The 25859-nt window shown below is 37.6% G+C and overlaps 1 protein-coding gene across 2 annotated transcripts; it reads right to left on the reverse strand.

Moving 5' to 3' along the window:
- Positions 1-4693: 4693 nt before the first annotated feature.
- On the reverse strand, positions 4694-9323 carry LOC130988813 (ubiquitin-conjugating enzyme E2 2). 2 transcript variants are annotated; one of them, XM_057912779.1, is made up of 6 exons: positions 9103-9323; positions 8580-8719; positions 8460-8485; positions 8142-8231; positions 5786-5874; positions 4694-5100 (listed from the first exon to the last, which is right to left on the reverse strand). In XM_057912779.1, exons 2-6 carry the CDS (start codon positions 8702-8704, stop codon positions 4972-4974), a joined length of 459 nt encoding a protein of 152 aa, XP_057768762.1. In that variant the 5' UTR covers positions 8705-8719; positions 9103-9323; the 3' UTR covers positions 4694-4971. The 2 variants fall into 2 exon arrangements, with proteins under 2 accessions (XP_057768762.1, XP_057768763.1); XM_057912780.1 differs by having other exon boundaries at positions 8580-8713; positions 9103-9282.
- Between the last annotated feature and the right edge of the window lie 16536 nt (positions 9324-25859).

Raw genomic sequence — 25859 nt, forward strand, 5'->3', positions numbered from 1 at the left:
TGAATTAGTTGCACCTCGATTATATTTATTCATTCAAGAATTGGGGTGTGACATAGGTTAATTATAAAATAAATTAAAAATTAAATAATTCCTCTATAAAAACCCGCTCTGATACCATTTTCAACAGGGATCTTTTATACTGTTATTTGCTTGATAGTACGTGGCGTTGTCTCACAGTCCAGACCCAGATTACCAGGTAATCTATCGGGCACGAGGAAAGTTTCCAGCCGATATACCATTCAAGCCCAATTTTAATGCATATAATGAAGTAAAGAGAATTCTTGGAAATAGCAATGCAAAGGGTGGAAATAGCTAAAGGGCAAAATTGTCCAAAGTGGGTACATTTTGTATGTTTTAAAATAGGTGGGTACATTTTAGGTTTTATCTATGAAAAAGGGTATTTTCAACCATTAACCCTATATCTAATATCATAATAACAATGCATCAATAAAGTATATGTGAATATTCTACCACATAAAATATTAATATCACATAGACATTTCAATAAAATATAGGGCGAAGATAGGTTTCTCAATAAGAGAATTTATATGACCCGAGAAAAATAAAATCGCTTTCTATAATTCTCAAAACTAATTCTTATCTCATTTTTTTCGCCCACGTGCATAATTCCTCTAGCTACTATTAAAAACTCAATTTAAATACGAGCTAGGGCACAAATAGCTTCTCAAAATACGGGGTGTTACAAATAATTTTGCTAATAATCTGATATGATAAAGATGAGAGAACTATCAAACCCCGCAATTGGACTTGCATGGAGATTAGTTGTTGGGTAATAATATTTTTCTTTAAACTCGTACTTAAATATATTCCAAATGCTTTGTTTGTATGGAAGTCATCATTTTTTTTTTGTATTTGCGTGTAGCCAGCACTTAATATCACAAGTTTGCACATATTGTAATGCCATATGTTAGTGGTGATCGGCCGAGTAAGGGAGGGGTCAGTTGGTTATAGGCTACTCGTGTGTTTGATGTGGCGAATATCAACAAATTTTATTAGGTTTTCTTTGAAGTATCCTTAGCCAAGCAGGTGATTACAGTTTTCAATTCCATAGAGCAGCTTTGGTCATGTATTGCTACATATTTTGAGACTGTTCGAAAGAATCTTCCCATTATTTGTAGAATGGAAGGAATTTGGGAGCGGTAAGTTATTTATAGACCATCTCTTCAGGAGGTATGACCTGTAATCCTCTTGAGAATTCCCACTTTATTCGTCACTTCACTTCGAGATGTAGCGTGTAATCCTCTTTAGAAGGTATTCCCACTTTATTTGTCACTTCACTTCGAGATGTGGCATGTAATCCTCCTGAGAATTTATCACCTATGAATGCAGATGACCAACGTTTCCTCAATTTGTACATACTACAAAACCATTTATGGTCCTCCAAGCTTTGCTCCTCAATCATACTTTTCCAAGTCAATTCAAAACTGCTCCACGGGTTCACAACGATTCATACAACGGAACCACATCCTCTTGAATTTCTTATTGTGGTTAAGTTTACCAAACTACTTAACGACATTTTTATTTATATGCCACTGACATAGCCTATGCGAGGTTTCGCGGAAAGTGTAGTCCACACCATTTATGAGAGTTTGATCTTGGTCAGAGAATATGATAGAATACTTCTTTTGATACATGGATTCAAGAAAGGTACTAAATAACCATTGGTACGATTCAGTTATCTCATTTGACAATAATGCAATTCCAAACATTACATTCTCCCTATGATGATTTATGTCAATTAGAGAAGCGGTGGTCTTAGGTATACCCGGGTTGACCCGTACCCAGATCATGACCCTCATCCTGATCAAAACTTGCATCCTGACTCAAATCGTGTAAATGACACCATTCGGTTATACAAATGATATTGTCTGTAATTGACATTATTCTGTAATATTATAAAGAGTTAAGTACCAATTTCACCCCTAGCGTATAGGCCCTTATCACTTCTGGCACCCTATGGCCAGGGGGGTGTCAACTAAGCCCCTGAAGTACGTAATTTTCTCCAATTAAACCCCCTGCCCTAATAGAGAGTTAACTCCGTCAGTTTTTTTTTTATTTTTTAATTTTATTCGGTGGCCCTCCTCTCTCCTTTCCCAGCCGCGTCGTCGGCTCTTTCCCTTCAAACCCGACGGCCTCGGTTGCCGCTAGCCACCAACCAAGACATCAGGGTTGTTCGGCGGAGGGAGGCCTCGGCCTTTGAGATTGACCGAAGGTCCAGAGAAAGTGAGAGATCGGCGCAGTGGCCGATGGCTATTGCTGCTGCTCTTTTGCAAAGCAGAAGGGCGGAGGCGGCGATTCATGGCGACCGCTCGAGAGGGAGGAGGTGATAGGTGTGTGTACTTGATAAAAGAAGATAGGGGCTTGAGTGATGAGAGAGGCGGCGGTTCGGTTGAACGTAGCTATCGGCTGGTAGAAGAAAGGGGTGGGGTTTTCGTAAGAGAATGTAGGAATTTTTGGGGATTTTTCATGATTTAGAGAGGGATATGAGATGGATGCAGATGCGAGGGAGACAGAAGGGAGTGGTATAGTGGCAATGGTGGCTGGCGGCGATCGACGCCGCCGCGTTTGAAGGGAAGGGAGACGGCGGCGTGGCTGGGGAATGAGAAAATAGGGCCACCTTCCTAACCTTGAATGTACTTGGTTGGGGCTCACTGAATTAAATTGGAAAAAAAAAATTGACGGAGTTAACTCATCGTTAGGGCTGAGGGTTTAATTGGAGAAAATTACGTATTTCAGGGGCTTAGTTGACACCCCCCTGACCATAGGGTGCCAGAAGTGATAAGGGCATATACGCTAGGGGTGAAATTGATCCTTAACCCTATTATAAATTACACTGTATATAATTGACACTATTCAGAAATATAAATGACACTTTATGTAATTGATACTATAAGATTGTAAATGACACTATAATATTTTAAATAATACTATAAGATTGAAAATGACACTATAACATTTTAAAATGTCACAGTGTCATTTATATAATTGAATAGTGTGATTATAAGCAATGTCATTTGTATAACTGAATAGTGTCATTTACACGATTTGGATCATGATGCGGATTTGGATTAGCATGCGGGTCAACCCGGGTGTACAGTAGATTTTGTGATTAGAGAAACACATATGAGGTCGTACTTGTTGGTATTGTAAGTCGTGTCAACAGACAATACATCACCAAAATGCTGATAATCTGTAAGGCAACGAGAATACCTGAACAAGAGGTTTTTCAACCTCAAATCATCGCCTAGCCGTACCTTCCAATAGAATGACAGGTTGCTCAATCCTTTCTTCGTCAAATACTCCAACAATCTATTTGCATCTGCATTGTCAACTTTGGATAGATTTCTCCTCTCACGATGAAGTTCATTGTATGCATCCTTCTGTATGAAACCAATGTTTTCCTTGCTTCATTCTCGACAAAACAGAATGTGCGGCTAACTCCTATTCGACTAGACTGCGTAGCAAGCAACAAACCGTTCTCCGATTACGAGATATTACGCACTGATCTGAGCAAAGAACTCTCCGACGGATGCACCAATTTATGATGAATGATTACGGCTTGTAGTCCACATGTTGACCAAAGTAAAAAATAATTGGAAAAATCCAATCTCGACCAACAAACCGTCTAAAAATATGGTTAATCCTTCGATGCAATTTAATTTTCTAAAATTAAAAAAGCACATGTACAAATTAGACTTTTTATGTATAAAAAAATACTCCCTTCGTCCCATCTCATTTGGCCTAGTTCTTTTAGGCATGATTAATAAGAAGAGTAAAATTGTAGTGTAAAATAATGTAAAGTATGTAAGTCCATGTATTTTGTAGTGAAAATTTATTACTGAAAAAGGGACGAAGTCGCGTGTGACGACCCGAAAATGAAAGTAGACAAAGTGAAGTGGGATGGAGAAAGTAATAGTTGACCACATTATACAGCTACCTATAAGAAACTATAACTTCAATAGTAATTTATTATAGGGTAAATATCACTATAAACCTCAAACTATTTTCACACTATCAATTATATCCTGAACTATCAAATAATTTTTTAAACCTTGAACTATCAATTTTGTATCAATTGTACCATTTGTCCATTTTTTGCTTCAAAAATTTGACGTGGCTCACCAGATAGCACGATGGATTTAGCATTATTCTTTTTTGACATTATGTAAAATGACATGATTATATGCCTTATTAATTAAAAAGTCAAAGGGTAAAAAATAGATAAAGGGTACAATTAATAGTTCAAGATTTAAAAAATTATTTTCGATAGTTCAAGATATAATTGATAGTGCAAAAACAGTTTGAAGTTTAGAGTGATATTACCCTTTATTATATTTACTAAGTACTAATTTATAGGGTTTCTTATTCTTGTTATGCGTCAAAGTTACACTATCATCCTAACTAAAAAGATGTAAAATATACCACTTCATGATTTATACTTTTTGGAATTACAAGTATTAAATCCATATTCTAAGGTATGGAAATTTTCATTTAATGATTTGTAGAAATGATCACTTTTTCGTACTAATGATTAATCGAATGATTTTCTGATGAAAAATAAAAAGAAAGGTAATTGCACATAAATGAGAAGCAAGCCAGCAAGGGATTCCAGTATTCTGTCAATCACGAATAATAGACAGGAACATAGGCTTTAAACTTGAATCAGAAAATATTAATGGACAAACTTATAGTTCCATATGATCCCATGCAAATCCAGTACAAGATATGGTTTATGTACATAAACTCTCCAGGAGCATCAAAACAAAGATAAAGACGGTTCATAGTCAAAATAAGCATGTAAAACGATCATTCATAACAATATTTATGGAAGTTGCTAGCTTAGAAAATGTAGAAAGTAAAACAGACGAACATCATCTACCAGGAGAAGGGATTGGAAACTCAGCTCATCAATTACCTTCTCCTGTGTAATACACACTTGGGATAGCATTATTAGTCAGCTGTCCAACTCTGTTCCACAATTTCACGCACCTTCCTGTTGTATTCACGTTTGTTCTCACTAAACAACCTTGCAGCTTCAGAGTTTGCCGGTGAATTTGGATTTGGATCACAAAGCAACGACTATTATGCAGAAATGAAGAATTTAAATGATTAGCAAATCCCCGGTGGAGAGTACTCAAGGAAAACAGTTAGCAAGAACATATATATAGTTTCCTGTGAAAAGAACTCGATGCATGCTGGGATTAATGCATTAAAGCTTAACTATGCCCATAATTTTTAATTTCTTTAATAACAATAGAACTTGATTGCATTTGTACTTCTTACCTGATACTGCTATGTGCATTGTTAAACTAAAAATGACGTGCAGAACACAGAAAATATGTTTGTGTTTCAACATGAAACAATTAAAAAATAATCCGATTTTTAAACTTACAAAATTTTCCATCATTTCTTTGGACAAAGAACATATTTAGCAAAATCAGTTGGAATGTTTTATAAACATCAATACTTCAAATAAATGGAATGGCAAATTATAGACTAAATCACACTGGACAATGAATTTACTTTACCAACACTAAGCTTATATTTATAATACAGCATAGTCTTACAGAAGACATAATATACATGTGACTTAAAAAAATTATTCATCCTTCACAGCCCAACTTATAGCTTCTTAGAAGAAATCTCCCACATTCATTTTAGTGTTTTTGTCATTTTAGTGTTTGAGAGACTAAACTCTTTATTATTGATGGTCCATTGATAAGCAAAAGAGAAAACAAAGCAATTATTTTCCTTACTACAGCACCTGGATAGATGTAAGTATAGCGGCTACATCATATATAGGACTCCACTGATTTTGCAAAATATCCAAGCAAATGCTTCCATCTGCATAAACTGAAGAGAGAAAAGTACATCAGAATAGCAAATATGCCCAGCCATATACCTACTTCTGTAGCACATGAATGACTAGTTTAGTTGACAACAGAAAAAAAACAGACAGAGTTCCCAGCAGGAATTTGAAGTTACAAGAATATGCATGCAAAAAGGACATCCATCAAAATATCATTTATGCTCAAACATATTTATGAGGTAACTGGTACTCTAAGCACCGGTACGAATACGATACGACACGAGAATGAAAATACGTCAATATCCCAAAAATCACAATACAAATACGTTAAAAATACGTTTTAATTTTTATAATTTTTTTATAAATAATATTAGTATATATATCATAGAAACTAACTGCCCAAGTAAAAACTATAAGGTTAAAATTAGGCAATCTGCCACTATACTCACAGTCACTGCCCAAGTAAATAAATAATAACCCACCACCTATATACAACAATCTACTGGCACAATACCAACCCCCAATATACCCACCGCCTACCATCAATATTAGGTGTTTAATATTTAGAATTTAACCCACCGATTAACCACCCCCAGTCTGCCACGATGCCCACCCCCAAATATACCCTATTCACACTCCAATTCACAAATTTAAGTAGATTGTTTAACCTACGACGAACTGCTTCAGAAGGCGGCGGCGGCAGGGGCAGTCCACAACGGCGGCAGGCGCGACGGCGGAGAACGGGCTGGGATTTGCGCTTCTTGCGTATGGTTAGGGTTTAGGAGTATGAGAAATTCAGAGAAAATGGCACTAATTCACGTAAGTTAGGTTGTCTTTTTTTTTTTTTTTAATTGGGTCAAAAAGATTTTGTAGTCAACATACGTATTTCTCAAATCCTAAAAACAAAAATACGAAAAAAAATGAAACAGACGTATTAAATACATATTTCTCATGTATTTAAACATATTGGTATTTTATTCATCATAATACGCGTACGCTCCCCTAAAATTCGTACCGTGCTTCATAGCTGGTACTAGATGCCCATTTACTGATCTTATAAACACAATGTCAACAAATGGTACCAGAAATGACATTGACACCGGAATGATTACCAGTTAGTGAAGGTTATGTACGCAAAAAGGATATGCACAACTGGACATGTTCTTTAACTATGAAAGCTACGGTAAAATTGCAAACCGAACCATTAGCTAACTGTAACTGGCGGTTGGATGTTTAGCTGTAAGTGAAACCATAAAACTTATGGTTGATTACTGTTAAGAGGATCTTAAACCAGCATGTTTTTAGGTTTTTAACATTTCATTTATCTTTAATTATTTATGTTATATATTTTATTTTTTAAATGTGTTAAGTTATCAGTTATATTTTGTATAATAGTAAACTTTTAACTTTCCAAATTGTAATTTATAATTTGAATTATACTACATTACTATCAAATTCAATAATTATACATTGTTTTTCAAATTTCTACTTTATTAAATTCATAATTAGCTCAAATTTTTTTATATTAAATTTTGTATCATTAAAATTTCTCTCATCATTTCTTAGCAGAATGTTTGTTGAACTCGGCATATATACTTGAAATTGTAGAAATCAGAAAGTTCTCAAATATATATATATATATATATATATCGAAAATACATTAAAAGAAATAGTAATTACTAAATCCACCAAGTATAAAAGTTACAGGCTGCACAGAAAAAATAAGAAACCACAAAAAAGACACTCTCTCTCACAACTATACTAGCACAAAATAGTCAGGTGTTAACTATGTAAATATTAATTATGAATGAAGAAGCTTTGCCACAAAAATACTTAACTATGAAGTATACCAGAGTAGCAAGATATGCATAATTCATGCAGGACAAGGTACAGAAACTATAAAGGACTCATACTTTATATATCTACTGAAAGAGCAACCTAATACACGTGTCTTCATTAAAATTTATAACAAATTGTGCATCTTCTCAATACAGGGCAAGAACACATTAAGATCCACTGATGGACAGTTTTGCTCGAAATCATAACAACCATCAAATAGTTCAGTTACAAACTAAAGCAAGTACACAGCACAAAAACTCATCCAGGTTCACCCTAATCTTATATAGGGAACATTCTGCTATATCTTTCTTTACAAATCCTGGAGTTTGAAACTTTAAGCTTGCTACTACCTCTAATGCAATTTATAATTGTCAACAATTAGTCTTGACTTAGCAAACAATGTAATGTGACAACAGCAAGGATAGAAACTATAAATGAAGTCCTACATGTATAAATGGCCGAGTTAACTTACTATTGGGATGAAACATTCGGGATATAAACCGAACAGTTGGAGGCTTATTTGGGTAATCCTCACTGAACTGAAGAGTCAGCTTAAACGTGCCTAAAAACAAATAGCACTACCATCAGTATAAACAATGAGAAACACAAACAATACGAAAAGAAAGAACCAAAAATGCATAATGCAAAAGTATTATAGTGGAGCAAACTTCCACAGACTGAAAACTCAACTTAAGAGAAATAGAGACTAACATATAATTAGATAACTGCATATTAGCCTTGATATCATTATATCAATTAAGAAATAAATTTTAAGAAGTAATCTTCTAACCTCCATCCCAAGGAGTATCATCTGGGCTGTAATTCAGACATAATAAAAAATATCAGTAACAAATATAGTCGGACTCCCTCATCATCAGTAACCACATACAGATTACTTCACATTACATACCCAAATATTACAGCGTTCCAGAGCATAATGTTATTATCATAGGGCGCCCCACTGATGCCAGCAGGAGGATCTTGCTGCAACCGCTTGAAATCCCTCATCAATCGCTTCCTCGCTGGCGTTGACATCTTCGCTGCCTATAACTAAAACAAGTCAAAATACATCAATTCTCTGCAGATGACTAACACCCAGCTTGGACCCAATGAAATTCCCTTAAAATTTCAGAACTGACAACAAATCGAATTGCTCAAATTTCATACAGTGCCCTCCATTCAAAGTCTACCAAATTAATTTGTCAATATTCAAACTAGAGAAAATTACCCTGATTAAACAATTTTTTTTACAAAAGAGAACATTGTTCCACAGAAAGCAATACCTAAACACAAAATTCACCGTCAAGATAACCAGAGATCCTAGATCCGCGAACCCGAGGCACAATAACACATATACAAACAAGTCAACGCCGAAAATTCTAGAGTCCTTGTGCAGTGCAAACAATTAAATCATATGAGGAAAAATATGTTACCTGAAATTGAGAACGGCAGAAGAAGTTTTGCCTCTCTGGGTTAATGTATTACAGAGATTTACAAAATAGGAAAATTAATCTGCAATTTTTGGCGTTCGGCGCCGAAGGAATTTGATATGAGAAGATGGGAAAAATTAGAGAGAGAAATTGAGTTGGCGTCATATGTAAGCGAAGAATCTGTGTAGGAAATTTGTATGCAAGTTGAGATCCACATCATATCTGACGTGGAAATTCTGTACTCTTGTTGGGAATTTAACTTATCTATTCAATGACTCACCCACTCACACTCTGTAGATCAATGGTAGTTTCTTTGTTGTTTTTTTTTTTTGTGAAGCGAATGTTAGTTTCATTGTTTTGTAATTATACTCCCTCCGTTCCACTGTATGTGAGACTTTTTTTCTGAACATGAAAATTAAAAAAAGTGTATTTTGTTTGTAGGTGAAAATGTGAAAATGTGTCTAAAGGTTAAAATCTTTACCAAAAAAGGAAAGGGTCTCACTTACAGTGGGACGTCTTAAATAGAAAGAGTCTCAGATATAGTGGGACGGAGGGAGTACTATGTAAAATAATCGTAGGTTCCGTTGGGTCCACTTTGTTGGCATGGATTGTATATTAAGAAAGTTTGATAGAATTTTTATCAAATAAAGAAAGTAATAAAAAATTTAAATATAAGAAAAATAGTACTCATCCGTCCCCAAAAAATTTGCCCTAATTTCCTTTTCCTATTTGGGGTGTCCCCCAAAAGTTTGTCACAATCTCTTTACTTTCTATTTTTGTACATGACCACACCATTTACTTTACAATTACAACTCTTTAAACACTATTTTTGTACATGACCCCACCATCAAATAACTTTTTACCAGCTTTTATTAAAACATTAATCGCTCCTCTTGGGGCAAACTTTTAAGGGACGAAGGGAGTACAATTTTTCATGATTCTTTATTCTCTAGCTTTCTTAAAGAATGTGAATTGATGGTGGTGACCGGGCCCGATACTGACAATGGTGGCTTGAGCTTCGGCTCATCTTATTGCACCTGGCTCAAAACAGAAATTTGAATGGTGCATGTAATGTATTTTTAAAAAAATGATGGGGAGGGGGCATTGGCTTCTTTTACTGCAGAATGACACTTTTCTTTTTTATAATGTACTCCCTTCGTCCCATTAATAAAGACATATGTCTTTTGGGCACGGAGATTAAGGTGAGGTAGATTAGTTGTTAAAGTGTTGTGGCCCACCACTATTAGTGTAGTTGATTAGTTTTAATTTAGTGTATTTATTTATTTCTATTTAATGTTTTAGTTGAATTTTAAATTTTTGTAATTTCATTAATTTCGAAAATTTTAATTAATTTAAATGAATTAAATAAAAAATATTGTCCAACCACCACCTCCGACAACCATCACCGCCACCTCCGACACCACCGCCACCTCAGAAATTCAACCCCCAATTCATACCCAAAATTGAAACTACCGCCGCCGCCTACGACAACGACCACCACCTCAGAAATTCAACCCCCAAATCAAACCCAGAAATCGAACCCAAAAATCGAATCGCGACAGACACAGAGTATAGGGAGAGAGAGATGAGGGAGAACCGAGAGGGGAAGAGAGAGGAGTCGGACAGAGAGAGATGCGAGGGGAAGAAGGAAGGCGGTCACGGCGCGGCCCCAGAGCCGCCGTCGGCTGGAGAATGAGAAGTAGGCAGTGGCAGAGAAGGAGAAGAAATGGGGAGGGGCGCCGCGCTGCAAACCCTAGTCCACCGGCGAGGAGGGAGAGAACGAAGGAGAGGAGGCAAACGATTCCGTTGGAGGAAGCGAAGCCACCGCTGCTGTGCAGTCGAAAGGAGAAGAGAGGGGGTGGGTGACGGCCGAACAGGGGGGTGGGTGACGGCTGTTCGGCCGGAGAAGAAGCAGCAGGCGGCGGCTGCACCACTGAAGCGACGTCTTCGTCGGGCGAGAGAGAGAGAGAGAGAGAGGGCGAGATGGGGATGGATACCGCCGGCCTTCGTCGGGAGGTGTTGTGGTCAGGGCAGCGCCGGTGGCGAGAGAGCCGAGAGAGAGAGAGGGGGTCGATTCTGGGAGAGAGAGGCCGAGTAGAAAATTGGTTTAGGGTTTTTTTTGTCTTATTTATACTTTAATTAAGGTGCAATTAACTAGTGTATATTAAAGCCTAATTCTTTCCTTATTTGGAAGTGTGTCTTTATTATTGGGACACCCCAATAAGGAAAGTGTGTCTTCAATAATGGGACGGAGGGAGTATATTTTTTCTTTATTTCATTTATAAAAAATCTATCATTTCTCCATAATTCCTACACCATTTCATCACCAAAAATTTGTTCAAATAGATCCTAATAATCCGGATTAATATTTCTTGTTAAATTAGTAAGGCAATCTTTTGGGGTCGTATTGCCAATTGAGCCTCGAGCACATCAATTTGAACGAAGAAAATGAAGAGAAAGTTGGTTCGGTCGAGCCTCAACCGAAGATGGCAAAGAGAAAGGGAAAAGGGGCGGGTAAAAGCACCATACGTGCATGGTCGAATAAACCGATCTCTTCGCCTGAATTTGGATCGAGGAAACGAACAAGGTCTACCGTGGTATCAACCAAAAAGGCGAAGCCTATTAGAGGAGGAGGATGGAGTAGATCAACGCATTAATGCCCCCAGCCATTTACGTTTCGACAAGTGAAAAGTCATTGGGGGCGTGTCACCTCCAAAGTGAAAACATTGGGAGGTTCATGGCTTGAAGCATGCGAAGTGACCAAGCGGCCATAGCAACGCTATGATTAGTGAGAAGATGCAAATCTTGTTCACAACCAAAAATAAGGGCATTTTATTCAAGTGGTGGAATGCGTGGAAGATTCTACGACACAACCGAAAGTTCAAATCGTTATATCTCGAGAGCGACATTCATGCATCAAAGAGGACAATGACGTCAGAGAGCGGTGATTTCACGATATCGGCGTTGGGTGAAGAAATTTCATCTATCCGGCAATAGGTAACAAGGCGACGAGGAGGTGTCCTAATTTTCCGTTCTGTAAAAAATAGTCGTAATTTTTCTTTTTGGGATGTCCACAAAAAATAGTCATATTCTATTTATGGACACCTCCCACAATAGATTACCCTAAGGGTGAGCAAAAAATCCGAAACCGAATAACCGAACCGATCCAAACCGAAATTTTAAAATATGGTTCGGCTTTTTCGGTTTTTTGGTTCTGTTCGATTTTTTTTTTCCATAAAATTTCAGTTTTTCGGTTCGGTTCAGTTCGGATTTTTTAAAACCGAACAAAACCGAAAAACCTAATTATATTTATAATATATATAAATATATGTTACAATATTTTAATTATAATTTTTATAATATCTAACTTCTAATATTTTTTTAATTTTATAGTTTTCTTTTGGAATTTTCGGTTTTTTTTCGAAAATTTCGGTTTTTTCGGGTTTTTTTTCGAAAATTTCGGTTTTCTTCGGATTAATTTGGTTTTTCGGTTCGGTTTTAATTATAAAAATTTCGGTTAATTCGGTTCGGTTTGTTCGGTTAATTCGGTTCGGTTCGATTTTTTTTTTAAAACCAAACTAAAATATGGTTTGGTTTGGTTTTAGCAAAAACCGAACCATATAACCGAATGCTCACCCCTAGATTACCCTTCATATATTAACTTATTTACCTATCTATATAATATATTAAAGAGAAGTTTTCTTCCCCAATTTTTCCATCATTTTCTCTCTCTCTTCTCCCATAATTTTTTTTCACTATTTTTTTCTTCTATTTTCTATAATTTTAATTTTTTTTTTCTTCTAAATATCATCAAATTGATCTATAAAGAAATATTCAATATGCATTTTAAATTTAAGTTCGTGACAAGATCTTTAATATGGTATAAAACTAATAAAAAATGAATAGGTTATTAAAATTTTAAAATATTTTTTTTTTCTCTTTGTTAAAATTTTACAACCTTTTGATTTATGTCCGTGTATGAAATATTTATTTATTATTATGTGAAATACTCTATAATAATAATGTGTATATTAATTTTCATTATCAAATAATTTAAAATTATTTAATAATTAGAATTATCATTACATTTTATACATAATTGAAAATTATGTTTTTAAATTCAGAATTTTTTTGAGTAATTGATATTTTATTTTTAAACATTTTGTTTGAAACTTATTTTATTTTTAAACATATTTTACATTTATTTATATTTTGATTTTATTTAATATTTATATTTATTTACTGAAAATGATATTTAATTTCGATTTCGTCGTGCATCGCACGGATGGGCATACTAATTCTACCAAATGGTGAGATCTTATCTCCACTCAATACAATTAATTATCATTATTAACACTATCATTATGGTAGGACCCTTTCTCCACTCATAACACATTTAACCACTTTTACTAAAACTCGTGTCACTCTCTCCTGGGAAGGAGTATTTAGTTGCTGAAAGTTGAGAGTATAGGTTAATCTAGTACAATAAGAGAAAAAATATATTTTCACCTCTAGGTTATGACAAAATAAATTGCACTTTGAAAACTTAATCTCTCTATCCTATTAGAGTGTGTTTACTTTGATGACAAATGAGAGAAAAAGTATATTTTCACCTATTTAGTAAATGACGACAGAGGCGGAGACGCCGCCTCCAGCGATAGCACCGCCATCGAGCCGGCGGCGACACGAGCGCCGAGAGAGGGGGGTGGGCGGCGGTGTGTGAGTGTGTGTGTGTCCACATAGATTTCAAATAAAAAGTAAAATGCACATAAATTTAAAATAAAAATTAATATGCCACATAGGTTTTTATTTCTCACAAATTCAAATTATGTTAAAATTGAAATTAAATTTAAAATTTGTGTATGTTCTGGCCAAATTTTAAAGTCATGTTATGAATCAGAAAATTGAAAAACTATGAGTATTTTCCGGCAATAACCCCTTTATTAAAACTCGTGCCACTTCCTCCTAAGACTATTTTTACAGGATGGAGGGAGTACTCCGTCCATATTGAAAGAACTTCCTAGGAGGGAGTGGCGCGGGTTTTAAGAAAAAATATTGTTGAGTGTATTGATAGTGAATAAAAGGTAGTTGAGTGTATTGAGAGTGGTGAAAATGTGTTATAATTAATATTGAGAGTTGTGAAAAGTGAAAAGTAAGAGGATTATAAGTGGTGAGGTATAGTCCAAAAATAGGTAGGAAGTTCTTTTGTGGACGTCACAAAAATGAAAGATATGAAGTTCTTTCGTGGACGGAGGGAGTAGTAATTAAGACATTTAATTAATGATCTTATGTTTTTAAGATAAATTACTTAACGAGCTTGCTCACGAGCTAACAAGTCGAATATCGTCATGCTCAAGCTTGGCTTGTTTAGTTAAACGAGCTGCTCATTAAATTATCGATCGAACTTTTATCGAGTAGAACGTCGAATAGCTCACGAGTAGCTTGACTCGTTTACAGCCCTAAGGGAGGGCCTGCAGGAGGGTTGGGTTAAATTTTAATTTCGATTTTTTTTTCAAATTGTTATATATATATTTTTTAAAATTTTTATTTTTATATATTTTTATTATAATTTCAATATGGATAAAATAGTGTATTTACATAAAAAATAATTTGAATAATATTATTTTTGTTTTTGTGGTTGTAATTAACCTTTTCTTAAGTAAACTGGTTATTTAGAAGTGAACACTAAATTTTTTTCTCCTTCGTTTCGAACATTAGTTCATAATAAAAACGTTCTAATAATCTAAATAAACGTGTAATAGAACATCTTAGTTTCGTTTTTTTTTTTTTATGTTATCATTTTATATTTGGTCGTGCATGAAACTAAATTTATCTTTCAAAAGTCTTGCTTTTGATAAAAATCATTTATTTTTTAAAAAGTCTTATTTACCTGATATAACTAGTATATATTAAAGTAGTTGACGAGTTAGGTAGGTCGGGTCAAGTCTGGGGCGTGGAGCTCCGCATGTTTGCGGCTTGCAGTTTGCCTGTTTTTGAATCCGAGTCTTGATGCATCGATGAATATTGCATGTACAAGACTCTTTTGAGTTCTTTAAGTAGTACTTTCATATTTCATTATAAATATCTCACTACTTTGAGCATGGAATTAAAAAAATGTGTAATTAATTGATAAAGTGAGTTGGTGGGGAGAGAGAGAGAAATAAGTTGAGATTTGTAAGAGCAACTGCAGCGCGAGTTGCGAAGGCGAAGGAGACGGCCGCGCGCTGGAGACGCGGCCAGATGCGAGGCGAGGTCGAAGCCTGGACCCGGGGCGAGCGAGGAGAGAGTATGGCGCGTCCGAAGGACGCGCCCAATTTTTTTTTTTAAAAAAAATAAAAAACGTTAATTTTTGAATTAATTCGACCGTTTGATATATATATATATATATATATATATATATATATTTTAAATCGACCGTTGATTTCAACGGTTATTTTGAATTTAATTTTTTTTTCTTTTTTTCCCCTTCTATAAATACCACTCTTCCACTATTTCAAATTCACCAACATCTTCAACTACAATTCTCTCCCAAAAACAATTCTCTCTTCTACATTTCCAAAGATGGATCGTGAATTCGATGAATACCTCGAGCAACAAGGCGGAACGAGGCTTCCAATGATGGGGTTTGCTCCATTTTCACAAGCCTCCAATGTCTTGGCTACGTGAAATGTTCCTACGCCGGCGGCGAACGCCAACGTTCAAGAAGAGCCGGAGGAGGTGAAGCCGAAAGCCAAGGGCACCCGTGCTGCATATTCTAGCGAGGAGTCCGAGCTCGTTGCAATATTGTGGGCGGAGGCAACCCACAATCCTGTTTTGGGGACCTCCCAAAAGTTGCTCCAATATTGGGGAGCAATCGCCGAGAAGTTCAACGCGCTCAATACGTAGGTAGCGCCGCCGCGAAAGCCGGACCATCTCAAGTCCCACTTCGCTCGTATCCAAAAGGAGACAAAATTCTTCGAGGGCTTCTACAACACTTGCAAGGACAATTGGGGGAGTGGTATGAGCGACGATCAAATCTTCCAACAAGCCCAAACGATGTTCGAGGCAAATTTCAAGAAACAATTCTCCTACGTCAAAGCTTGGAAAGTGCTTCGTGAATGCCAAAGATTCACGTCGCAAGCCGGGGATGTCCACTCCGCCAAAAAGTCGAAGGGCTCCGATGGTGGAGCAACCACTACTTCTTCGGAGCCGAGTGTCACGGCGAGACCCCAAGGCCAAAAAGCGGCAAAGCGAGACAAGGGCAAGGCGAAGAAGGGAGAAGGGTCTTCGGGAGGAGGTTCGACGTTCTCCGACGCCCTCGAGAAAGTGGCCGAAAGCATGAGGGAGCATGCTCTCAAAACGGGGAAAATTGCCGAGGTAAAAAAAATGCAAGCCGAGATGAAACGGGAGGAGATGGATATGAAGCTCTTGAACAAGGACACGACGGGTATGACGGATGCACAATTGGCCTTGCACAACCACCTAGTCCAAGAAGTGCTCAAGCGTCGAGGGCTTATTTAAATTAGGAAATTATGTTATTTTTTATTTTATTATCGTATTTTAATTATGTTTTTTATTTTATTTAAATTATTGTAATGTAGAATTTTAATTTTAATGAAATTTGAATTTTAAAAATAAAAGTGTAGAAATATAAATTTTGTGGAAATGGGGATCTAAGCACCCACCTAAGACACAATGCATTGGAGAGGGGTGTGTCTTAGGTGGGGCCCACTCCTAAGACACCCCTCTAAGCAACAAGCATTGTGGATGCTCTAAAAGTATAGGTATAGAGAAAGTAGGTGGTGGGCCCATTAATTATTTGTCAAAAAAACAATGAGACATTTGTAATGAGATCCATCCCATTATGAAAACTGAGACATTTAGTAATGGTACGTGTGAGGGAGTAGTTCTTTTATTTCCAACAAGAAAAATCATTCTTGGAGGAGAACAAATAATAGTATTATTTTGCATGCTTCCATCTGCTACTTTCTGGTCAGAAATGCTTTGGCATAAATAATTTGATTAATACATAAACTTGTACATATGATTGGGTTTAATTGTAATCATGCATGCATCCTGCCATTTGTTATCTCTGTCTAAACATTTTTCTGGCATAACTTCCAAAATAACCTATTTGATATAAGAAAAGAAAAGAAGTTGGATTTGCAGAAAATGGTGATTTACAGAAGAAATGAAGATTTGCAGTTGCAGAGGGTGAGAGATGTGAGGTAGAAGGAGGGGGCGGCAGGTGGAATAATAATATTTATTTTTAAAAAATCATAATAGTAATTGATACTGTGAACAGATCTCTTAAGAAAACAGATCTGAATTGATCTCGACCGAAGAAATCACCGGGCAAAAATCTGCATCTGCAATTGTGAACAGAATTTTCGGCGGATAAATTCGAGCAGGAGAATTATAAAGACGTAAGTCCTGCAAATACCGTCACCCGCCTATCACCACCGTTCGTCGCCGTTGACTCCTCGTTTCAGACGAAACCACGAAGATTCCGGTCCTGGCCACGTGCAGTCGATCTCGCCTAGATCCGCTGCCATTCAAGATCCGCAACCATGTACGCGCCCATCTCCGATCGGTGCCCAGGTTCGCAGCCTTGAGGACCTTGAGGACCCTCCAAGATCCGCGCTAAGGAGAGCTTGCCGCTTGTCTCAATTTCAACGTTTGATCAGCGAGCCATACTTCCTTCTCCATTCCGGCAGTTGGGGTCTGCCGTTTCCTTCGGCAGTCGGCCCTTCTTCACTAAGCTAAGTCTAACTCTCTCAATGTTGTAAAGTATCTCATGGATTTTTGAGGTAGATGAATGATTTTGCTAAATATGGATGCGAACTGAATTGAATGCTCGAGATAGCAATTTACCACGATTGTGTTCAACTGATTGGTGTTGCTGGAGTTGTGTGAAGTGGGATGAATGTTTGTTGGTAAATGTTAATGGCAGAATAGTTCTTTTGAGAGATGGGAGAGGAGGTCTGGAGAGTGGTGAGGAGACGAGGGCCGGTGAGGATCGGAGCCGATGGGATGGTGAAGAAGCAGTTTAACCAAAAGACTCAAATGTTTTCGAAAATTTGGAAAGAAAGAGACGAGAATGAAGCACAAAGAGTTACATTCTTTTTCAACAACATTCCAGAAGAATGTAGTTTCGATTTTTTGAGAAGAAAGTTCGGTTCTGTGCGAGAACCGATAGACATCTTTTGTCCAAGAAAGAGAGACAAAAAAGGGAAGCCTTTTGGTTTTGTCCGCTTCGAAGACGTTGAGGATAGTGACGGTTTGCTGGAGCAGCTGAATAAGTTGTGGATTGGGAGCTATAAAATTAGGGTTTACAAACCGAGATTCCAGAGAGAAGTGAAGGTACAAGGAAGTAAAGGGAAGGGAATCAAATCTGACGCAGGTAGAAAGCCAGACAATCCAAAGCGCGTGCATGATGCAAAAAGGATGTTGGGGGTTTCTTTTAAGGAGGTTCTCACTGGATCCAAAGAAGGGGAGTCAGGACATTCAGATTTGATTCAGTTCAAAACTTCGGATGAGGAAACACGATGGCTAGATGGAGCCTTCACGGGTTTTATCAAAGAGGAGTTCTTGTGGGAAGAGATTAATGAAGAAGTCAATAGTGAAAGTGCTGGGAAACTGAAAGTGACGACGATGGGAGGAAATTTGGTGTTGATCCGTAGTGTCTGCGACGCATCAACAGAAAAAGTTTTAACTGAGATGGATGAATGGAGCGAGTTCTGGTTTCAATGGAAGAGGAAATGGAACGTTGTGGATGTGTTTCAACAACGAGTTGTGTGGACGAGGTGGGTCGGGATTCCACTACATGCATGGAATACTCGTTTCTTTGAGTTGGCAACTGCAAAGTTCGGTAGAGTGTTGAAGATGCATGAGAAGACAAAAGAAAAAGAAAAATTGGATGTTGCTTTGATTCAAATTTCCACGGGCCTTAGATCAATTGATCAAGTGATGGAGTGTTGTATTAATGGAGCAAGGTTCACGTTCCGCATTGAGGAAATTCACGAGAACCCTTTCTCTTATATGATCGGAGAGTCGGTGCTCGAGGATTCGGGGTCGGATTCGGGATGGATGAGCGGAGAGGAGTCCATGGATCCGGCAGCTGCAACCATCGGTGACCGAAACGAGCGCTGTGAAAGGGATGGTGACGTTTCGGTTCTCCAAGAAATCAACGTTTCGTCTCCTTCGATCCAAACCGTTGCAGACACGTTTGTTGAGGAAACTAATTATGAGGGGACGGTGGAGGGAGGATCGAAAGTGCTTTTGAATTTGGTTGGGGCCGTAGGTGAGACTCAGCCATTCGTTAATGATGGACAGATGGAATGCCACGCTTTTCAAAGCACAAATCAGATTTTAGACGAACAGAATTGGGCCAATTTTCAGAAAGTACAGGAAAAAAGCCAAATTGGTGGCTTTACTGGTGTTTCTCTTGATGGGCCAGGAAGAAGCGTTAGTGAGGGAGGTCATTCCTTAATGTCAAACCAAGGGCAAGGAGAGAATAGAAGCGTTATTCAGGAAAGGGAAGAAGTCGTTTCAGTTGTGTACAGCGAATGTCAAGGTACCAAAAATGTTGTTGAGGACAAGTCGAGGGAAGAGGAAGGGCAAAGGATTGAAGTGAACGAGCTTCCGATTTTCAGCTCCGACGAAGGAAGTCGTCCAAAGCAAAGCAAAACGTTTGGTGATCGAAATTCAAAAGGAAAAAAAGGGAGAGAAAAGAAAAAGAATAAAGCCATGGAGAAAGAAAAATGGGAACTTTTCATTTCAGATTTAGAGCCAATTGATGGAAGGGGGGAGGAAGTGGCAGAGCAAGAAAGAGAGGGGGAAAAGGAAGAAGGGCAGGAGACGACAGTTGGGGAGCAAATTTCAGGTCAGCATATCTGGGATTTTGGAAAGAAGATCGGGCTTTCAAGTCGAATTCCAGATGAAGAAGTTGCTCGACAGATTGAGGCGCAAGGTAATTTTCTTTCTTGCGAAATTGCTGGGAGTATTTTGAGGAATGTTTAATGAATTTGTTATCTTATAACATTCGGGGCTTGGGGAGTGTTGCGAAGCAGAGAGATGTTACTGATTTGGTGAAGGGGCAGAAGATAGATTTTTGTTGCTTACAGGAGACAAAGATGGAGGTGTTCAGGGATTTGTTCTGTAAATCTTGGTGGGGGTCTAACTATACAGACATAGCGATTAGGAATTCGGAGGGAAGGGCGAGAGGAATTGTTTGCTTGTGGAATAGGGAGGTTTTCGAAGCCTCTAGTACGTGGGATTTACCGGGGGCGGTGGTGGTGAATGGTAGGTACAAGGAGGGTGATATCTTATGTTGCATCATCAATGTGTACGCACCAGCCGGCTCAGGGGATAAGCGGATCTTGTGGGATGCCTTAAGCACAATTGTGGAACAAAATACGGATAGGAGTATCTGTATATTGGGAGACTTTAACTCAGTTAGGAGGAGGGATGAACGTGTGGGCAGTGGAGAGGCGTTTGGAGCGGCTGATGCAAGAAGTTTTGAAGAATTTATCCGGGAGAACGATTTGGAGGAAATTAAAACTCAAGGCCGGAAGTTTACTTGGTACAAACCAAATGGAAAGTGCAAGAGTAAGATTGATCGCTTCCTCGTAAATGAGAAGTGGATGGCTACTTGGGAAGGAACGTCGGCACGAGGACTTCAACGTTCAATTTCGGATCACTGTCCGATTATTCTCACTACAAGATCGGAGGATTGGGGACCAAGACCTTTTCGGTTCCTCAATGCATGGGTGAATCATTCGGAGTTCGAGGAGATGGTCAAGCAGGTTTGGACGGAGACTAATGTGGGGGGATGGAGCTTTTTTGAGGTTAAGGAGAAACTGAAGAAACTCAAAGAGGCGTTTAAGGTGTGGAATCGGACTTCTTTCGGTGAGATTGACCACAAAATCAAAGAACTTCAGAAGGAACTTCAAGAGAAGGATAAGGTGGACGAACAGAGAGGTCTTGAAGAATCAGAGGTGATCAGGAGAAATGAGATTCAAGCCCTGCTCTCCCTTCAAATCAAGAATAAACAGATAATGTTGCAACAGAAAGCCAAAATCAAATGGCTAAAAGAGGGAGACACTAATTCGGGTTTTTTCCATAGGGCAATTCGGGGGAGACGGGTTAAAAATGAGATTGGCGGAATGCTCTTTGAAAACTCGTGGATATCTAAACCGGAAGAGGTTAAAGCTAGAGTGAGAAATCATTTTGAAGCTTTTTTCAAAAGGAAAGAACGACTGATGCCTGATTTCCCCCTGGACTTCATGAGGAGGAAAATTTCAAATGACGAGAGGCAGTGGCTGAGCAGGGATTTTGATTTGGACGAGATTAAAGAAGCAGTTTGGAGCTGTGGTGGAGACAAGAGTCCGGGACCCGATGGATTTAACTTCACATTCTGGAGAGCGGCGTGGCACGTGGTTAAAGAGAATTTACTCCAGGTTTTGAAGGAATTTCACGAAAACGGGAAAATTCCGAAAGGAGGTAACGCCTCTTTTATTGTTCTGATTCCGAAGAAAGAAGGGGCTGGGTCGCTCGATAATTTTCGACCAATTTCTCTTATCACCAGCTTGTTCAAAATTGTGGCTAAAATCTTGGCAGAGAGATTGAAAAGGGTTATGGGGTCGATCATTTCCGATAATCAAAGTGCGTTTGTCAAGGGCCGCTTCATCCTAGATGGGGTGGTTATCCTGAATGAAGCTATTTTTGAGGCAAAAAAGAAGAGATTGAGTCGTATTTTCTTTAAGATTGACTTCGCAAAAGCATACGACTCTGTGCAATGGGATTTCTTGGATTTGCTTCTCGATCGACTTAACTTTGACGGAGTTTGGAGGAAGTGGATTAAAGGGTGTCTGGAATCTGGAACGGCAAGTGTATTGGTGAACGGGTCATCGACGGGAGACTTCAAAATGGAGAGAGGTTTGAGACAGGGTGACCCGTTGTCACCTTTCCTTTTCCTTATTGTGGCGGAAGGCCTCAACGAGTTCATTGAAAGAGCAGCTGAGAGGCAGTTCCTAGTTCCGGCGAAGATTGGCAAGGATAAAGTGCCAATTTCACATCTGCAGTACGCGGACGATACTATCTTCTTGTTGGAGGCAGATGACAAGAATATGGAGAGCGTAAAGAAACTCCTGATTCTCTTCCAGTTCGTCTCTGGTTTAGCTGTAAATTTCGACAAAAGCTGTCTTCTGACAGTGGGAGTGGATGAGGCAGTTGAGAGGAGATGGGCATCGCTACTCATGTGCAAGATCAGATCCTTTCCGTGCAAATACTTGGGTACTAAAGTGGGGGGGCGCAGCAATGGTGTTGGAGATTGGAAGTTTTTGGTTGATAAAGTCTCAAACAAAGTGGCAAGTTGGAAGAAAAGACATCTTTCGTTGGCAGGGCGAATTACTCTTGTCAAATCGGTGTTGCAATCCATTCCGGTCTATCAATTATCCCTCGCTTTCATTCCTAAAGCGGTGATTAAGGAACTTAATTCACTGTTCTCCAAATTTCTGTGGGGAGGAGGTACACAGACGGGGGGTATCACCTGGTTTAAGTGGAATACCTTGTGCCTTAATAAGGATTCAGGAGGTCTGGGGTTTCGGAATATAGATTGGTTTAATCAGGTGCTGTTAAGTAAGTGGCTCTGGAGGTTTTTAGGGGAGGGGAAAGCTCTGTGGGTAAGGGTGATTAAATCGATTTATGGGGAGCTAGTGTGGGGGGAAGGGGGTGAATGTTCGGTGGCGGGAAGAGGTGGACAGAAAGGGTGGTGGCAGAAAATTGTGGATAAGGAAGGAGGAAGGAGAGATCGGTGGTTCATCAATAATTTGAGGCGAAGAATTGGGGATGGGCTGGAGACAAGCTTCTGGGAGGATGTGTGGGCGGTTGACAAACCCCTTAGGTTTGTGTTTCCGAGATTGTATAATTTGAGTCTGAACAAGAAAAGGCTGGTTGGTGAAAGTGGGTGTTGGGAGGGAGGGTCGTGGGTGTGGAGGGTGGAGTGGAGGAGGGAGTTAAGGGAGAGGGAGAAAGGGTTTGCGGAGGATCTCCGGTTGGTGATTGCTGATTTTGCTCCTTGTGTAGATGTAACAGACGGATGGAATTGGAAGGCGACATCAGATGGATGCTTCACAATCAAGTCGGCATATGAAATTGTGGCAAAAACAAGACAGGAGCAACAAGTTTTACCTTTAGAGATGGCAAAGGTTTGGAAGGCTCCAACACCAAATAAAGCCAAGGTGACGGCATGGAGATGTCTTAGAAACAGATTGGCAACATGCGATAATCTGAGTAGAAGAAATGTCCAGATCAGCGTGGAGGAGAGATGGTGCAATGCATGTGTTTCTAATGAGGAAACGACGGAACACCTGTTCCTACATTGCCCGAAAGCAGCGGTGGTGTGGGAACAGATCTTTCAATGGCTTGACATCAAAACGGCAAATCCGAGAGGTATATTTCAACACTTCATTTCTTTCATTGCGGCTGGAAAAAAGAAGAGAGAAAGAAGATTGCTTAAAGCTTTGTGGGCTGGAACAGTGTGGTTGCTCTGGGAAAGCAGGAGTGGTAGTCGTTTTCAGGACAAGGCTTGGGATATTGATAGACTTGTATTACAGATTAAGGGGAGACTTTGGAGTTGGAACGAGGCCTACAAAATCGTGGAGTTAGGAATTCCTTTTACTTCTTGGTGTTCCAAAGACTTCAAACTTGTTTTCTTGTTTTGATTGGCATTCCTGATGCCTTGATACATTTTCTTTCAATAAAAGTTTTACTTTACTGATCAAAAAAAAAAAGATCTCTTAAGAAATTTGTTTCGCGCGTTAATATATCCCTCTACAGAGTTGACATATTCTATCGTAGAAAAGTAACTACTGTATAATATTTAAATCAAAAATCACTTCTACACTGAATCGAAGTTGTTGAGAAGATTAAAAGGCTTTCCACAAATTGAAGAAACAGAAACTGTCAACTTGACCGAGGTTAAAATGTCAGAGAACCTAGATAGTTATGACTTGGTTCATATAAAAAAAATCAGCAACTTTGATTTAGTCACTAAATTAATATTTTTAATTAAGCAGATCAAGAACGAAAAGAGTATCTTTATTGTACACATTGTAGTACAATAAAATATTATATTAGATACCAGTTTTCTATATGAAATCAAATTAAGGATTTAGGTTGGAAGAGAATTTAGAAGTCAACTAACATTTGAAGGCATAAAAAAATTCTTCGAGAAATTATCGTTTTCCTCCAAAATTAATACCCTAATAATGTTTTGGTGTCTCACCCGATCGTGCTCCACTTTCAATTTCTTTTGGGTTTTTCTCTTTTCAATTTTTGTTACTTGTGTTTAGTTCAATTTAATAATTGTCATTTATGGTTGATTAATTATTATTGCCAAATGATATATAGGATATATGATATTTTCTACTCATTTCAATAACTTAGAGAGTTTATTATATAATATCAACTTTTTTATAATAAAAATTATTAAAATAATGAATCTAGTAGTGCTACAAAGATTTGAAAGATTAATATTGTAAGGAGGCGTTTATTTTGGGATTAGATTTGATAGATAAAATAGGAATTCTCTTGTTTATTTTGATGGATTGAGACATTGGAATATTCCAGTGCCTTTAATTATTTTTATCATTTGAGTTTAGTTTTGCTTGATTAATATTCCGTTGAAATGGTGGGATTAGAGAAATCTTATTCTTGAGGATAAAAATACTCAATGATGTATTTTATTAATAATGCAAAGTAAATGCACTCAAAGGATATAAATCGTTCACACTTATCTTTTCATGAACTACGAAAAAAATGAGGAAATTATTTAAAAGAACCTAAGTTTCACTCTTGTTTTAATCATGTCATGCACATGGGCAAGACGATTTAATTTGTTAATGTCTATAGTAAGAAAGCGTGGAGGTCCTTAATTCAACATCTATATATATATATATATATATAGGGTGCGGTTATAGTGAGAACCATAATTATCGTGAGAACATAAGAACCATTAAAATTAATGCATCTGCTATATAAATTAATGCATTCATTGTTAAATTTAATGCATCCGAAAAAAATAAATTTTTTGCTCCCTTCAGGATTCGAACCCAGGATCTGCATTCATCCACCAAGATGATGCATCCACCGTAGATCTTGATGATCGAATGGCTTAAAATGGTTCTCCGTTCTAATTTTAATTAGTGGTTCTTATTTGAACCTCTCCCTATATATATATATATATATATATTAGGGGTTTTTGCAAATAAAATCACGAACAATTTTAAATTTGCAATTTTAACGTGACTTTTGAAGTGTGGCGAATTAAATCATAACCTTTTCCATTTTTGCAATTTCGTCTCCTCAATTTTTTCCAGCCATCGGAGTGATGAGTTGGAGCTTATGTGGATTTTTTTTTTCCACGTAATTAATTTCTAACTAAGATTAAATTGCTGACTAAGATTAAAACAAAATCAAAACCTAATTCTTTTATTTTACTTCTTTTTCGTCTTTTATAATAATATATTTGATGTGTATCTTAAATTAAAGATCATGACAAGATCTTCAATTTGATTTAAAATTCATTAAATATGAATTTGAAATAAATAATTTATTATAATTTAAAATTTTAAAGTGATTATTTTTCTCTCTCTGTAATGACCCGACTTTTTATTAAGGATTATATACTTTTAAATTACTGATTTAAGGATTGATTATGGTAATTAGGGATCAGCATCCATTAATAAAATACGAACTTATATGAATTTGATAATTTA

The sequence above is a fragment of the Salvia miltiorrhiza genome, chromosome 6, assembly GCF_028751815.1.
Source record: "Salvia miltiorrhiza cultivar Shanhuang (shh) chromosome 6, IMPLAD_Smil_shh, whole genome shotgun sequence".
NCBI classification, from domain to species: domain Eukaryota; kingdom Viridiplantae; phylum Streptophyta; class Magnoliopsida; order Lamiales; family Lamiaceae; genus Salvia; species Salvia miltiorrhiza.